This window comes from Scomber scombrus, chromosome 2 (assembly GCF_963691925.1).
Source record: "Scomber scombrus chromosome 2, fScoSco1.1, whole genome shotgun sequence".
NCBI lineage: Eukaryota > Metazoa > Chordata > Actinopteri > Scombriformes > Scombridae > Scomber > Scomber scombrus.
Window position 1 is genome coordinate 4,273,800 of NC_084971.1, and position 18,466 is coordinate 4,292,265.

At 39.7% G+C, this 18,466-nt stretch overlaps 1 protein-coding gene across 1 annotated transcript in view; it reads left to right on the forward strand.

Annotated features, from left to right (window-relative positions):
- The window catches only part of neurl1aa (neuralized E3 ubiquitin protein ligase 1Aa), a 67,246-nt gene that overhangs the window by 22,996 nt on the left and 25,784 nt on the right, over positions 1-18,466 (forward strand). The window contains exons 2-3 of the mRNA XM_062436076.1: positions 16,056-16,306; positions 16,585-16,906. Coding sequence (XP_062292060.1) covers positions 16,056-16,306; positions 16,585-16,906 — 573 coding nt within the window. The remainder of the gene's footprint in view (positions 1-16,055; positions 16,307-16,584; positions 16,907-18,466) is intronic.

Consider the following 18,466-nt stretch of genomic DNA (forward strand, 5'->3'; position numbering starts at 1 on the left):
AGTAGTTCTAAATGGAAGATACCCTAAAACAAGGACAACAAAACTAAACAAATAAGCAAAGGTAAAGAGATCATTATGATAAATACATACAGACATACATACATACATACATAGATACACCTGTGCAATCTAATGCAGTCCAATATAACAGCTTTACCATTAATTATACTCTACATTGTCAGAAAAGTGATAATTCTACTTTATATTTATGATTGAGGTCATAGTGGGGAAGTATTCCTAATATTGTTTCCACTCCTTTACCATACATGACAATCAAGCGTCCTAAAAGTAGAATTTATGGCAGTGCTGTTGTATTGGATTACACTAGATTGCACATATTTTCATGATAAAGTGCTCGGTGATACGGCCTGCTTAGGTTTATGTTTGTCAAGAAATGAATAGTTTCTTTAAGATTAACAGATAAGATTTAGTTTGAATAAATTACAATGTAACAAAGATGGATGAAACTTCTATAAATGACACTAAAACCAACAAATCTTCAAAACGAAACACCAAAGATCATCATCTCGGTTAAAAGAGATTTACAGTTGGAGTTGGATGCTTTGTGTGCTCAAATATTCAATCCAGACTCTCTTGATTTTCCCCTACTGCAACATGACAGTACTGTGCTTCCGCCTTTGCAACTCAAAGACAACACTCATTAGTCATTTGACAGGATAATGCAAACATACTGTAGTTTGATTTAAATGCATTCTGTGAAAACTGCTGATGTATTAAAAGCATATGCACTGTCAGACATCTACATTAATATACAGTATTCAGCCAAATATCTGCAGCCTTTATTCTTGTGCAAACACCCGATAACTCTAAAGGGATTGTCAGCAATCTTATGTATCCATGGTTCAGTGAAAGCACACCAAGCCTTAACGGAACAAAGCAGAATAACATCTGGTGACGATACTTATGGCATTAGCTAGGAGTATCCCCTTAAGCCAAGAAAATATGGACGGAATTAACCGCACACATAAAACATGTATACTGTCAGAAAGGCAGTATATCAGCTGAAGTCGTATGCACAGCCTCCTCTGATATCAGTTGAACTGCAGCGAACCATGAGTCGCCCCGCATTATCTGAGTAAGTTATGTAATGCAATTTTATGTACAGACTGTCAGAGATGAATCTCAATCATGTTGCAGAGATGGACTGCAGGCCAAAAGGAGGCTTTCTTCTTTAAAGGTTAAGGACAACTAAGTGGGGGCTGCATTATTTAAACAGGAAGTAAAGGGTACTGTACAAAGGAAGGATGTTCTAGAAATGCATTCGTGTACAGCACCGACATCAAGCCGGGTGAGGAAGGCCACTTTTCTTTGGGCCTTTCCTCTTGTGTGTATCTGCAAGGTTACATGACATGCCTACAGTAAATCCCAGGCTGATGTTTCCTCCTGAAATTTGTCTGGCTGGCATCCAGTCCATGCTTTTCTTAAAGTTGCGTCCCTTGCGTGACAGAGAGCTGTTCTATCTTAGAGATGATGTCATCCCCGGGGAGAATTTTTAGACTTGACTGACTTGCTGGTGTTACTTTTTATCATAGCAAAACATTACCTCTTGACAAAATAAAATAGTATGTTTAAAAAAAAAAAATTAGAATAGTTTCCTGTCCCGTTGAGCTGTTTTATCAGTACCGGTGAATGCCATCATGAGGTTAATTCAGTTTCCGTTGTTTGTGATGTCTTGAAAGTGGTCTCGCATTGTCTTAAGTCAACTAGTCTTCTTTTAAATCCCTGAATCCAGATTTTTACAATTGTCTGCAGAAGTGATACATGAAACCAAATGTGGTTACGCTGTTTCAGGCTCTCATTGTGCTATGAGCACTTTCCACCAACTGTCTTCACCACAAATGTGCGCACCATGTGTGTGTCTGCACTGTCTCATTTACCAAACCAAACCTTGAGGTTTTGGTCCTGATTTCATTTTGATTAACATCCCAGGCGGGCCCGACTGTTTGTTGTGGTTACAATGGTCGTAATCATTAAAAGTGATGGGGAAATGAGGACCTGTAAATATTATTAGGCTACCTGCTGGATTAAATGGGTAATGCGTTAAACTTAAACAAGGATATATAATATTATTCAGTCAGTTGCTTCACCTGCCTGTCCTGTTCATCAAAGGACATACATCATTTTGTATAGTAATCATAAATGGATGCACAATCCTAAATACCAATATTGCATATATATAACAACATAACATTATCAAAGGTTTTCAGATGACCTTATTTTAAGTAATAAATGCCGCTAATGATTATTTTTATGATCAGTCCACAAATTATTTACATTGTTTTCTATAAAATATGAGGAATTAGAGCACCCCTGTAGCCAAGGCTGCATTAGTACTCCCTGGGGCTCCTTGGCACTGAAGTTCATGTCCCCAAACAACTTTTATTTTATTCTGATTGGATGGGTCAGATGGAAGCCTTGTAACTCATAACTCATTGTAACATATTTTCATATTTTGTTTTGGACATACTAGTTTTCGGACAGTGACCATAATTAGCAATATAAAAAGAATGGGTCAAGCCTTGTGTTGTATTTCTGTAGAGACACCCCCCCCCCCCCCCCCCCCCCCCCCCCCCCCCCCCCCCCCCAAAAAAAAAAAAGAAGCCTACACATTTTTTCTCTCATCATTGAGGGCCCCTTTCTGCTCAAGGGCCCCTTGGCACTTGCCCAGATTGCCCATATGGTAGATCAGACCATGCTTGCAGCAGAGTGGTTACAGCGCATGACATATACATCCCTGGTTGGGGTCCGGCAAGGGACCTTTTGTTGTATGTCATACCCGTTTCTCTCTTTCCCCTTGTTTCCTGTCAGCCTCTCTGCCACCAACTGTGCAATAAATGCAAATTCCAAAACCCAAATATTCAGTTTAGTATCATATACAACAAAGAACCTCAGCAAATCTTCACATCTGAGAAGCTGGAAGCAAAGAATGTTTGGAATTTTTTCATGAAAAATAACAATGGCGGATTATTTCTGTTAATCAACTAGTCATTAATTTGACTAATCACTTCAGCTCTGAAATAAACATGAGGAGAAGTAAATTCAGTATAATTAATAATAATAATTTTTATGTATCCCATGCTTTCAACCAGTAATTATTTGCTCATATTCTATTCATTCATATCTAATTACCTCACTGTGTCCTCTCACAGTGCCATTATCAGGAGCCTGCGGCTTCAGACCCAAAGTAAACACGGTGGTGTCAGAGATTGAGGAGGGGGGGCCTGGAGGTCACCACGGATACGTGATGACAGCTCAAGTCAGAGGCCTGACTCTTGAGGGGTCACCCAGTTTGTCTGCCAGGGGGGCTTGAGGCACATAAGGCAGTATGGGAATGTGAAAGAGTGAGTGCTGAGAGTAAAGAATGTGACCACTTGCTCTCTGAGGTTCTTGATCCACATTTACCCTCAATCTTTTATCTGTTTTATTACCCAGCAACAGTTAAATGTATGTTTCATCAGCTCTGAAGCAGCTACAAGTGTACCAACACATCTTTCTAGTATAATGTCACATTATTATAATCTTTCCTATAGTCACTTCTCCACCAGGTTTATTATAGTTTTGACATTTTCATTAGTTTTTATTTTTACTTAGTTTTTTAGTTTGCTTTTTTATTTCAGTTTAGTTTAAGTTAGTTTAACAAGTGATTAAGTTGTTTTATTTTCATTTTTATTTTGAGGAATTGAATAGTTTTAGTTCAGTTTATATTTAGTTTTTCAGGTATTAGGAGGCAAACCTTGATTTGTAGAATTTGGAAAGGATGATGTGTTATTATTATAATCTTTAACCATTAACGATGCTCAACCCACAGCAGGGCTCAGCAATTATCACCTGGAGCTAAAGTAAAAGCAAAACGTTAAACGGTCTGCGACACTGATTTTATCTGCAATTCTGTTAGTTCTTTTTGCATTGTTCATTGTAGTTTTTATTTAGTTTTAGTTTTTATATTTATTTCAGTTAACAAAATTATTTTTTCACTGCTAGTTTTAGTTTTAGTCTTAGTTTTTGTTAACTATAATAACCCAGTTCCTGTTGTCGGGGAGTAACTAATTACATGTAATGGCGTTATGTAATTTAATTACAAAATAAATTTGATTTGTTACAGTTACTGAGAAAAAAAGTGTAATTAAATTACAGTTACTGATGAATATGTTGTGCAATTAAATCCCTCACTTTTGACTTTTTTCATAAAATATCTATTTTATATTCCAAAATCTAATTAACTAATGAATATATTTTCTAATGAGAGATAAATGTTGCTTTATAAGAAATGATCTCCCTTATAAATCATGTCAGTATCCATGAAAAGTAATCAAGTAATCAAATGTAAAAAGTTACATTACTTTGAAGAAGTAATTGAAATAGTTACATTATGTATCACATTTTAAATAGAGTAAAGTAATCTGTAACCTATTACATTTCCAAAGTTACCTTCCCTTCACTCCCTGTTCCCCTACCACATGCTCCATAAACACTCCCTAGTGGCAGTGACAGTGTTAAAAAGCGCTCAACCGGAGTCTCCACCTTTTTATGTAAATGTAAGTGTGAGTGAGTGGGACCTGAGGCGGAGAGAGCGCTCAGTGAATGGAGGGTGGAGGGTAAGGAGAGGGGGGGGGAGTTGCCTTCACGGATGTGTCCCTGCGCTCACACAAGGAGGAGGAGGAGGAGGTGTGGATCTCTTTCCAGTGTTGTGCATCTATTCGGGGGTAGAAGAGAGAAGAAGAAGCATTAGCATTACCTCTTTAGATGCGAACGTGCAATCATGTCAGGAGCTTTGTGCTGTGGAAGGAGAGCATCTGAATAATCCACACAGGCGATAGAAACGCTCTTTAACGGAATAAAGCGATGGGTGGCCAGATAACCCGAAATGCCTTTTACGGTAAGCATTAAATACATTGTGAAAGGTGTGTATATTAAAATAGAGTGTGTATTGTTAAGGCTTATACGTTCGGCTTTGTTCATTTATTGCTAAAGAGTGAATGAGTTGTTAACTTACAGACGGTTGTTAGCTAGGTTGTGCTGTCAGGTACCATAAAGCTACTATAGCTTCTATTCGCTCACTGTTACGTCACTACGTTAATTAGAATAGCGCTCGAGACGCGCAGCTGCGTTCAAATGTATTGTTGATTAACGCAACGCAAACAAACAGGACGTCACCACCTATAGGCCAACAGAAGAACAGATACATCCACGTTTAAGTGTTTTGGCATTGTTTACATTATGTAGGCTCTTGTCGGTTAAAGGATGGAAAGTTGTGGGGTTTCCCTCTTTGCTCTGTGGTTCCCCCTCATTAATAAACAGAGACAGTGTGTGCAGCTGTGCTCTAAAAAAAATCCATACATTGATTTCCTATTGCATTATTCTGTATGGTAATTGTGAGCTAGGGTGCATGGTTTTGCAGTGTTGCAAAAAAAAAAAAAAAAAAAGACACTTGGTTTGGTGTTGAAGTAGGGTTGTGTTGATGTGTAACAATTTATCTTATTGTGTAAAAAGTGCTCCCAGGCACAATTTGTATGGCTTTACTATCAGTTAATGAACAGTGGAAGTGAACAGCAGGCCAGCTTCAGGCCTTGTGTGGTGTGTTTGATGCTGCCTGTGGTGACAAACAGCAAATTATCAGGGCCCGACCCATACTGGATTTTTGGGGCCGATACTGATATTAGAGAATTTTAAAAAATCCTTTATCGACTGATATCCATACAGAATATGTATATAAAACGCATGTTTTTTGGGATGTGGTTATCAAACCCTTGTGATAAAGATATGTAATGCTTGCATGATATGTTACAGTTTAACTATAAACACAGTGCACTGAAACTATAAACTTCACTGGGAATTTAATCATTATAAATTCCTGTAAACAATAAAACTCATATAACAAAAAAAACATATGTACGTTTATATTAAACTTGAATTAAGAACAAATCAAATATACATAAAATGCTGCCTATATAAAGTTTAAAAAAAAAATTGGTACATATCAGACAACATATATGCCGATACCGATATATCTGTGACAGGCCATTATCGGCCTATAATATCGGCTGACAGATATGTAGGTCGGGCTCTAATATTCATCATTTATTTACATTTATTTAAGATAAGATAAGATAAAATAAGATGTATCTTTATTAATGATGCTGCAGAACAAAAAAATAGCAGCATAAGGGTGAAAATATTTTTTTTATAAATCAAATTAAATAAAATACTATATACAGTAAACAATTTATGTGTAAATAAATGTGCAATATATAATATGTGCAATATGCAGAAGTCTTTTTTAGTGGGAGTGGGAGGTGCTGGAAGCGTTGGTGTTGTGCAATAAAAGAAGTCCTCCGTTCCAGGTTGGAACATAGGAAATAAACTCCATGCATTCAGTCATTATAACAATAGAGCTTCTAGTGATTTTATGTCAGGGCACCTGTATGCCAGTTAAGTCATTGCTCCTGCAGCCTCTACTGGTTCAGACCACCTGATCATTCTAATTAAAGCCCCGAGATTAATCCAATTAGTCAAAGAGGGACAGGCTAAGACAGCCGGAAAAGGAGGCTATAGATCCTCACTGGGATCAAGGTCAAATCTCCAGTAAATTACTTTGTGTAAGATGTTTTTGTTCAGTAAACAGTATTCATTTATTTATGATGTGATAGTTCACTGTGTAAATATTACCATTAAAACAAACAGGCTCAAATCAGAAAGTGCAAACACAGAATTGGTCATTGTTTAATTGTAACGTGTGTCTGTTTTGCATTAGATGCCTGACACCATATTTAGATGTATTTTGGATACAAAGCTGTACCTGCTTTTGGTTTGCATTTTTTTGCTTTTTAGGTATTTTCATGACTCATAGATGAATTATATGCAACCGTTATTTTCAAATTGACGAGGCGAGGATGTGAGCTGTGTCTTTGTTTTTTACTTTTAAGTGACCGATGTAATGTAAAGAACTGAAATGATGTTTTTGTGTGTTGAAGGCATCTATAATGGGATTTACATATAGTAACATTTATGCATTTCAGAATGAGCAGTCAAATAACAGCAGTTAAGTGTGTACTGTACTAGTGTACATGCAGCTAGTCCATGTTTGTAGAGTATAAACATAGTACAAGTTATTTTTACCCTGTTTACCAGCATGGAATAAACTTAAAGCAGACCGTTTCCTTGCAGGAATCTAATGAAATTCTTTCCTCAACATCAGCTTGTAAATAAGAAGTCCCATTTTATAGTTTGCCATTGCAACTGACTGCCAGTCCTTCATGTGGACAAGTTTGGCAATTTCATTGTTATATTTGTTCATTAGTTTCTTTCTATTTTCTTCCACTCTTATTCATTTTTTTTAATTTCCTCTGGCATCGCTTGCCTTGTTCTCCACTAGTATATCTGGTGTTATTTGCGCTGGCTCCTCCAATATTTAAGTGCAACAGAATTGTTGTGAGAGATTTAATGCTGCATTCCACCTGGGCTTTTTTCCTGCTATTACAAGCCAAAATGTCTGCTTTGATTTTGTCCAAAATCACACTGCACTCACCCTTCGCCATTTTACCGAATTACCCGCTATGTAGTGTTGTTCAAATGGAATGGAATGAAAAAAGTAATATCCTCTGACTATCCCACAGTGCAATTTGTCACATTACGTAACTGTGAAAATGATCATTGTGCAACTCTACATCTGTAAATTATGACGCAAAATGACAATGATTCATAATGCTGCTCACTATAGAGACACTACACTACAGAGTGTTTGTTATATAGGGGAGGAGGAAACAATGGAGTGATTTTGGACACAGTCTATTACTGGACCTCGCCTTTGTGGCGGCATGACCCACACGTGATGATGATGTCACCATCACTGTATCATGACTACAATTTATAGATAGATAGATAGATAGATAGATAGATAGATAGATAGATAGATAGATAGATAGATAGATAGATAGATAGATAGATAGATATAATGGTGTGACAGGCAGTTCTAAAGTTGTTTTTACAAGTGAATGGGGAAGAGACTGTTAATCCCAATTGGAAGAACAGAGGGCTAATCTGGATTTAATTTTAGAGTGCAAGTGTTGCCATGGCGACACCCTGCCATTGCTAGAAAGCATTTGATTGCTTTAACTGCTTGTTTCTGGAACTGAGAAGAGAGAGCAAACTTCAAAGACCAAGAATCTTATATTTGGACCCTTCCATTGAGGTTTTTCTCAATCCTTTAAGGAAAAAAGCAACTCGCAGAACTTTAACTTGCTAAATTGATATGGAGAAAAGCGTCACCCTTCTAATGACACACTCGTTTACATGTAGTAATGAGAAAGAAAGAGTTTGGTTTAATGAGTTGCTCCGTCCCAGGCTGTTGTTCTCAGGTGTGAGGCGACGGAACATGTCCAAACAGCATTCGCTGAGTCGGTTGCATAATTGACTCTGCCGAGTGTGTGGGAGCTCCACTTGTACGCTCCCGATTGACTGGAAGTGGGCCAGTGTCTGAGGCTGCATAGGCAGATTCGATAGAGCGTCTGGCTCCATTTTCGAAAAGGGAGCCGGCTTCAGTATCCAAATGCAAAGTCAAGATAGTGCCGAAACAAAGTAAAGTTTCTAATTGTGTGTGTATATATGGGTTTGTGTGTGTATGTACAAGCCAGCCCCTTTCATCCTCATCCTCATCCTCATGACAGTTCATCTTCAAGGCAGCGCCCACATAATGACTTCCAGCCAGTACCGAACAGCATCTCGCCTGCTTTCAGTCAATACACGCTGCATATCATTACGCCTCTCCACCAGCCTGCTCTCTTTTTTTTTTTTTTTTACACCCAGAGAAAAAAATAGCATTATTGGATTACGTGTGTACGCTCCACTGTATGCTACCTAAGAATATTATTTCTTATTGATTAATGGTGTGTCAGAGAATGCAGTGAGAAAGACTAGCGGGCCGCAGTGGATGGATGACGTCACCAGACTTCATCATCTCATGTCGTCTCACCTTTCACTGCCAGGTCACCGCAATGTGAATTATTGATAATGGAGTGTCTATGCAGTAGGGATTGGATGCTGGAACATATTCCTCTTGGTTTAAAAGACTTATTTTCTAATATGCACAAATGTGTATTCATTTACAGGTCAGAGCATTGAGGATTTGAATACATTTTGATAATCAGGGACATTTACTTTAAGGACAATAAAACACTTGCTGGTTGCAGCAGAATTTGCTGCAACCAGTCAGAACTTGATGATTTTGACTTACATTTCATCTTTAAAACAGGGTAAACTGTGATTAACATTGTTCTTTTATATATTTTATGGATTAAACAATCAATTAATCAGGAAAAAACAACATTTAACAGATTATTTGGGATTAAAAGGAACACTTATTTGAAGCCCGGCATTAGGGCGAACAGTAGATATTTTAGCCTGGCTCCAGACCTCTGAGTCACCACCAGCTACTCTGATTTGTTCACCAAAACAAAAAAGGTCTGTTGTTGTTCTCGCTGATTATGTTTCTGCCAGTTAGAGAAACAAATCCACCACAGAGCTTTTAAAGGCGGTTTTAAGTATGAAGATGCCAGCTACACCCATGAAACACAGTGATGGAAAAATGGCGTCAAAAAACAACAACCTCATGGTGATAAGAATTCAGGAAGTAAGAAATAATCTAGCACACGATCCCTTATAAAACTATAAATGGTAGTTTTTCCACTTTGGTTTTTTGTATTGGTTAAAAAAAGGGGGGATGTAACATGTTGAATAGTATGCTAGTGGTGGTAGGAGATTTTGTTACTTTTTGACAGAACCAGTCCAACAGGTTCCTCTGTGTCCAGTCTTTATGCTACGCCATGGATGTGCAACCTATTCCATAAAGGGTTCATGTGACTGCAGGTTTTCATTCCAACCAATCAGGAGCACACCAGGCTTGACTCATGTAATCAACTGATCTCAGTCTTTAGACAGTTGATTGGTTGAATCGTGTGCTCTTGATTGGTTGGAACCAAAACCTGCAGACACATGACCTTTTATGGAATAGTTTGGACATGCCTATAGCTTCATGTTTACCATACAGAAATGAGATCCATATAAATCTTGTTATTTAATTCAAAAATAGTGAATAAGCATATTACCCTAACTGTCAACACTCTTGCTTTAACTGCTCCTAGTAACCGCTAGTTTAACCTCTGTGATTACATCGACTGGACGGATCCATCGCTCACTATCGACTAGTTACTGCAAACACACACAGGTTTGAATTACACGATCACCTGATGCTGCTCTGACCATTGTCATTATGTAACCCCCCCCCCCCCCCCCACCGTGCCCCATTACCATTACCATGGCCACGAGTCATCTATCAATGCATCAACACTGAAACCACTGGATTTGTCCTGGTGTTGCCTAGCAGCGCGTCAAGCCCTCTGGTTACCACAAACAAATTGAGCGATGAGCCCGTAATGAGTTCCCGGTACCTGCGTGTCCAGGTACAGGACAGAAAGCAGCTACAGTTACTATCACCGCCACAGAAGCAGTCCTCCCTTGTCATCGAGCCTCGCCACAGCCTATTAGGTTTCAACGCTCTCGGCCTGTATCTGTGTAACATCTGTCATGCATGTAGAAAAACGCACATGCAGGGGAACTATGGAGATGAGTAAGATCAGGAAACGTAATACCCCGTGAACTTCACTGTACATACGCTGTGGGCTTCTGCCAACGCATATAGCACATTAAAGCCATCTCGCCCAAGCTGTATTTTCAAGCATCTAAGCCTAAATGATAATGCGTGTGATTAATCGCGGCTATTACGGCGTGATTCATTTCACAGTTTGTGTTACATCAGGCTGAAATGCCATTTTGTCATGAGTCAGTGGGATTGAATACATCATCCAGACACTGCTATGTAAACATCATTAAGATGTTGTTTGTCATTGCCCTCCAGGCTTGTTGGTAGTGTTATAAATGACACTGTCAGCGGATCCACCGAGAGAAAAATCAAAGAAAGAACTTCTGGAAGAGTAACATTTTACACGGGTAACCATTTGTAAAAGACTAACTGCATGCTTTCATCTGCCCCGCATCAATGATGATTGCAGTTATTCTAGTCGATTAATAGATTTGTTTTCCAGCCATTGAGTTAATGGCCAAGTTTTTTTGGATTGGTCAGGACAAAACAAAACATTTGAGGACATCACCGTAGACATTTTACAGACCAAACAACTAATCGATTTATCAAGAAAATAAGCATTTGTGTCTTTTAGACCTTTTTTCTTTATTTGAAACAGTGCCAAACATGTTCTCAATGGTTCATTTCATTGATGGATTCAAAGCACAGCAGTACATAAAGAATATTTTACCATAATAGGTAAAATATTAAGCTTCACTGCAAATGCACATATGTAGAACTTGTACTATTACATTCCACTCTACCCCCGTCTTCATTCTTGCACATTCCCATGTTCTCAAATGTTTTAAACACTGAATGTTAGGAAGGTATCACAGATCCACACAGGCTGTGTCTATGCGCCTGCTCGAAAAAGTCTCCTAGGATGAGTGTTAAACTGGGCTTTTCATAGCAACAAGTATAGGGGGTGGGTTGGTATGTGGGCTACCTGTGCTTCATAAGCACTGATAGGCTGTTTTGACTGAATGCTACAGACTCATCATGTTTCCACTGCGCTAAAATTAGGCATAATAGTTTGGTCAGTTTGGACTGCGAATACTAGTCGAGGTGTGTTTGAGCCTACCTAGTTAGGAGATACATGAGTAGGGTAAGCTGCTTAGAACAAAAGGAATCTTTACATAGAGTAACTTCAATGTAGTTTACATTGTAGTATATGAAGCAGTAGACCCTCCAAATGGGGGGGGGGGGTTGATGTTCTTTTAGACAGTAACTCACCAAACCCTGCAATTGTTACCAGGATTGACCAGTTGCAGACAGCACATGGTGCAAAAGTACTACACATTAGTATGCATTACTAAACATTATTTGCAAATAATATTCAATCCAATCCCATATAGTACAATACAGTTTAACCGTTACCTTTTATGAGAACATTCAATTCTGAGAGTGGCTTTTACAGTTGTTCCTTGAGACCAGGAAGTACTTTGCCTAACAGATACTGAGCGAATATTTGAATAGTTTTCACCCACCTATAAAGTTCTATTTGCATGGTAAACCACTTAACTGCTGGTCGGTGAGTAATGACTACACAGTTCGACGGATAAAACACACACACACACACAGACACACAAACGGACACATTCACGGCACGGCTCACCTCTCGCTCGCGTCGTCAGCCAGATGAAAATGGTCGAGAGATTAGCTTACCGCTCCACAGATATGTCCACCGGGGCTATGACAGGTATTAGCCGCACACGAGCCTGTGTATTGCGATGAGGGATCGGAGCTGTCCATGTGTGTGTTGTTATTAGTGGGATAAAGACCTCTGCACTTCGGGGGGGGAGATGAATACAAGCTCCTCACCCTGTCTGTTCATAATAAGACATCTTTGACCTTTGACGAAACGACTCCTGCGAGGGTGCTTTTTTTCCTTCTAGATAAGACACGTACATATAGCTGTGGGAACAAACAGGGGTTTATAAACGGCAGTTGTCAGATTGATGTTAACAGGAGCCATTTTCAAGCCATTTACATTAAGGGGTCACGTCTTGGGGTCCGTATACATGAGCGTACGCTACAGGATTTGTGTTACTGAGGTAATTGGACGACTGAGACCAGCCATTAGCCTCGAGGCTGCTTTTTTTTCTGTCTAATAACTTAAAGCTACAACATGGGATTCCAGAGTACTCGCTGAATCTTAAATAGCAGAGCATCTATGTGGGAGAACAGTTTCCTGACACATGAAAAGACTATTTGTTCAAATTTCTACAAAGTAAATAGGGAGTTTTACTGGAGGTTTTCTGTAGTCACATATTCCAAGGCCATGCTCAGACAGACAGGAGCCCTCAGGCAAAAACACCATGTGATGGTTTCGGCGCGTTGCTACAGGATACCTGTGACAAGATAAAAATACTAACTAGGACGTCAGGTTTGAAGGCTTATCAGTTTATGTTGCTTTCAACAGTAGAAAGTTATAACACAGCAGTCCCAATGATAGAGACAACTAAGTCTTCTCCCCTGTTGTGTTCACCTGCCATGCCCTTATATGAATTTCTCCCTCCAACAATTTCAGAGTAGAAAAATATTCATGAAAAAACAAAACTTCAATAAAACAATTTTGCTCTCACTCTGAATTGTCTTTAATGGAGTGTATAACATCAAAGTTGAAAGATAAGATAAGAGGAAAAGTGAGAGGTGATGCCAAGAATTCATAACCGGAAATGCTAACGCTTCAGTAAGGGCTAACACTTAAAGGAATAGTTTGTCATTTTGCTAAATAATGACTTTATTATCAAAAAAATAGATGAAAAGACTAAGTTAGCTTCATATTTTGCCTTATAGCTACGAGTGGCATTGTTCTACTCATCTCATCAGAAGATAGTTTCAGCATTGTTTTACTTTGGAAGGAGATGTGCAATGAAAGCCAAGATTAAATGCTTAAAATTGGCTGTGGTGCGACTTAAGGTTAAGTGTAAAGGGAGCACACAAAGGAAACACACACTTCCTCTTCCACACATGTTAGCTTGGATTGCAAAAGGGGTCAAAGTGTCACAAAGACACTGGAAGACACTTGGATACCTGACTAATGCAGTGTAGCTGCTCAGGGGACAATTCAATTGTTACAGTGTTTGAATCATTGTATCCTTCAGTTGAGTGGAAATACAAATACGTGCAAAGTTGTTGAGTCACTAAGGATGTATTGTTGTACTGTATATTTGGTTAAATGACAGATTAAACCGTCTATCAGAATGATGCCGTTGCAATTAACATATTTTTTTACTATGTAAACTGATCTCTGTTTCTAAAAAAGGACACATAAGAGGAGTAGCAAAAGTCTAGAATCTGATGCTATAAATATCATTTTGTTGTGCCCTGGCAAACAAAAGGCATCTGTTGTATCCTAGTTGATAGCTGCAGAGTGAAAGGCTGCACTGATCAAGACCTTTCGATACAAGGGGTTGCTAAGGAACATGAATTCACACTCAGCCTGCTTCTCTACAGCAGCTGCACCTCTTTACAGCCCCGGTTAATGCATTCAGCTCAATCTGCCTTGGACCATGTGCGTCCACATTCAACAACCGCTCTCCCGTGGCTCCGTCCGAGGACAAAAGGCTACAATGATGCTCTTAGGTTGAGGCTATATTGAACAGTAGACACGCTTGCGGGATGAAAAACGGGACGGGTCATTATTAGATAAACACGGACGAAAAGGCAAAAGAGGGAGACAAAGAAAGAGAGAGAAAACAAAGCCTGCTGTTTTTTCTCAAACTAGCGGCGCGGTCTTATCAGAGTTCCACAGGACATCTGCTGCTGCTACCATGTTCACTTTAATCGGCTTTGTTTTATGAATAAGTGTACGATCCACTAAAATCAGACAGTCCTCTGTGATTATGACATCGTGTCTAGATAGAGTCCAAAGCACCATGAACCCAAAATTAACTTAAAGTTTATCTTGACATTTTCAATTACTGTCACCTATTTTGAGAGCAGATACCGACCTTAAAGTGGGATTACATTTCAGCAATCCTTTTTCTCATTAGCGTAGATAAATGGTGTTGAGATGTTTCCAGGATATCTACGTGGAGTTTGATTGGAAAATAACACGTACTAACCGAAGCATCAGTTTTTGCTGAGGTTTACCTCGATGTGTTTCAGATTTGGAAAGATGGGTTTCCTTTCGAGCCAGTAATGTAAGGCAGACATACCAATTTATCCACTGACAGGAGCCCGAATAGTTTGCAACGCAACACAGCTGTGCTCGCGAGACAGGTAGTGCTATGAGTCAGGAATGGGACTCGATCTCGACCATTATTGCTCCCTGGACGTACAAGTAAAACCCTGCTGGATACAAAAAGTCTTTAAGCATTAGCGTCTAACTCATGTAAAAGTAAGAGAAGACTGGGAGGAGGTGGACACACACACACAACAAAAAAAAAAAACAAATACTGCGACTTCTGGAAATCATTTGGCATCCTAAGGGTAGTATAACACACTGAAGGAATATCAGATGGCAGAATTTTTGAGGATTCCTTGTCGAAACCAAGGGTTCTGCTTCAGAATACTAATTAGCGATTTGAATCTTGGCACTTGCCAACTCTGGAGAATCTGTGAAGTTGCTCCAGGACAGTTTCTAGTGGCGGCTCAAGTGCTGTGGTCGTACCCCCCCCCCCCCCCTGCCCTTCAGACACATTTACTCTCCATGCATCTAATTATCATGTCAGTCGAGTTCTTGACTCTTGGCGAACAGCTATAGAGCCTGCTGGGTTTTGGGATGAATCACCTGACTTCAGAGTCTTACATGTAATATTTAGTATGAACTTATGGAATTATTTAGCTGAAAATCACAAAGAAATGAATTGTGCATGACTGCTTCTTGTATTATGTATTAATCTCAGCTTTAAATGAGCAAAATAATGGCTCACGTTATTAGTATGTACGTGGTATGTAGTATGGTGCAACTGCATAATAATAACTGGCAACTTCTGCTGGACTTGTGGTGACAGATGCTCAACAGATTGGCTCACAGCAGACATGGATCATCTTTGCACATTTACTAGCTTTCAAAAAGTCTATATGTCTGGGAACAGTGAAGGTTTGTGAGTAATCCAAGAGCATAATTTCTGCTTTGGAAATGTGTTGCAAACTTGACCCGCATAGAGATTTGCTTTTCACCCTGCAGGGCCCAATGTGATTATCTCTGATTAGCTTATTACTCCAGTGCTCACAAAGAATCAACAAAGAGCCAAATAGAGGGACTCAGAAATCTTAGATTATGCAGTAATATCTGATGTTATTTTCTGTGATGCGAAGCTTTTCATCAAGTTCAAAACAAACACATCAGACACTAATTACGGAGACTGAACCGAACCTCCTGCTCTTAATTAGGAGCAGGTTTCACGGTGAAACTCATCCCTCATTTTTTTTTTGTCTCTCTTTGCCTCAGACTCCCTCGGTGGCCCGTTCCCATCCACGTCACACCGATGTCACCACAAACCCAAGAGGTGCCTGCCTATCCAGTATGGCAGCGTTGGTGGGGCCCTTCCCATCAGCCCACTTCTCTTCCATCCCAACGCAAAGGGTTCTCAAATTGTCATGGACCTGGCTCAGAAGACAGTCAAGAGGCAGGCCAGTTTCTGCAACGCCATCACCTTCACCAACAGGCCCATCGCCCTGTATGAGCAAGTCCGCCTCAAGGTATTTTATGTCAGAGTGGGAGCACTTCAGCTTCCAAAAGTCTAGGAGCTTTAAAACTGTAAAAACTACTGTGGAATCCCAGGATGTAGACTCAACTAAACATTGAGTGCATAAGCATTGGAATGAAAACCATATATAATCAATTATGGCGTGAAAGTAGAGATTATAGTTGTTATTTACAGAGATCACAGATAGAAGCTTTACATAAACTCTTGTCAAATAGCAGTAACTGTATCATTTCCTGAATAAATCACATTTGGTTCCTTTTTCTCTCCCAGATTACTAAAAAACAGTGCTGCTGGAGCGGGGCTCTGCGTCTGGGCTTCACCTCCAAAGACCCCTGCAGGATAAACCCAGACAACCTGCCCAAGTACGCCTGCCCCGACCTGGTCTCCCAGAGCGGCTTCTGGGCCAAGGCCCTGCCTGAGGAGTTCGCTAACGAAGGCAACGTTATCGCCTTTTGGGTTGACAAGAAAGGCCGCGTCTTCTACCGCATCAACGAGTCCAGTCCCATGCTGTTCTTCAGTGGAGTCCGCACAGCTGAACCCCTCTGGGCCCTCATTGATGTTTATGGTCTGACCCGTGGAGTGCAGCTGCTAGGTAAGATGGTTACGGAAGCGTAAGGTTCAGAGCTGAATCCCTAACCGGGCAAAGCAGACAACTGCCTCAGGGACCCAAACCCTCAAGAGGTCCTAAAGGCCCCACGTCCCCTGTGTGGCAATACGTTTATGGTCATTTAATGTACTTATTATTAAAATGATGAAATTGAAAAGGCTTTTAAGGCAATAATATATAATTGGATATTGCAGGGTTATTGTGCCTGACTATTCCCTGGCAAGTAAGTCATTGCGCCGGGCCAAGAAATAGTCAGGGCCAATAACCCTCCATAAAACCACAACTTATTCTAACACTGTAATTATTGTACAGATCAAACAAAAAACATATAAGGTGTTAATTAAAGAGCTTTAGAGCTGACAGCAGACAGATTTTGGACAGATCCAGGCTGGCTGTGTCCAGCTGTTTCCATTATTTATGCTAAACTAAGCCAACTGGTTTTCTGGTTGTAACTTAATGTTTAACATAAAGACACAAGAGTGATATCAATCCTCTCTAACTCAACAGGACCGTGAATAATCAAATTTTCCAGAATGTCAAACTATTCCTTCAAAACGACAGTTGAAGTTAATTTGAGGTCTTGTCTTGTAGGGGGGGGGCTGTGTCAAATTTGCATTTAACAACTAAGTTTGGGAAGTGTAAGGGGCTCAGTAGGGGCCACAAGCTCACTATTTGTAACAGACCCACTGGTGTGTTAATCCAGCCATGTGAAGGTGTGCTTTACTCTACAAACCTCTGTCAAAGCACTATGCCAAGAACCAACTAACTTTTCCAAAATCTATTAAAAAGCCCAATTTTCAGTTTAATTAAAGTTTGGAGTGACAGCTACATCAGGTTCATACATTCTGGCTCAATCTTATCTATCCTATTGTTACTTCTGCTTTTAATATTTTTAACGGGGGATTTTGTCATGAGACATTGGTTTACTTTCAGATGACCTTAGATTTTGGTGTTTTCACTTTCCACATTTCTGTAGATGACAAGTCAGATGTGTGTGTCTTTGTGTTTACTGTAAACAGGAACACCTCTGCCCCTGTATACACCAAAGCTTTTCCATGAAGCAATGGAATCACAATGAACAAAGGCTATCTTTATCTCAACAATATTTGTCCCCCTGTTTACATGAATACAGAACGGGGGGGGGGGGAACGACACTCTGTTGAGCATTATCAAGGTATGCTAGGTAGCTTAGCATACATACCACAGAGGAATAGCACAGGATAGTATGGCGAAGGCTTTGATGTGAGAGAATGTATGCACATATTTCTTTTCCCTGGAGAGTCACTGCTGTCATCCCTTCTGATGTTAAAAATAGACCAGGGGTCACATGTCCCACAGATAGCACATTTGATTGTAATTGTGTGTTGTGTTGATTGACACTGGTATCTCTAGGTGGGTCGGGTGTGATGTTTAGTATCTTTAGTTAAGATGTCCCATATTCTATGTTTCTGTATTTTTTCTTGATGACAAGTGGAAGTTATTGGTCATAACTCAAAGTGTAGTTGCCATATTCAACATACATCTTAATAGATTACTGTTTGCAGA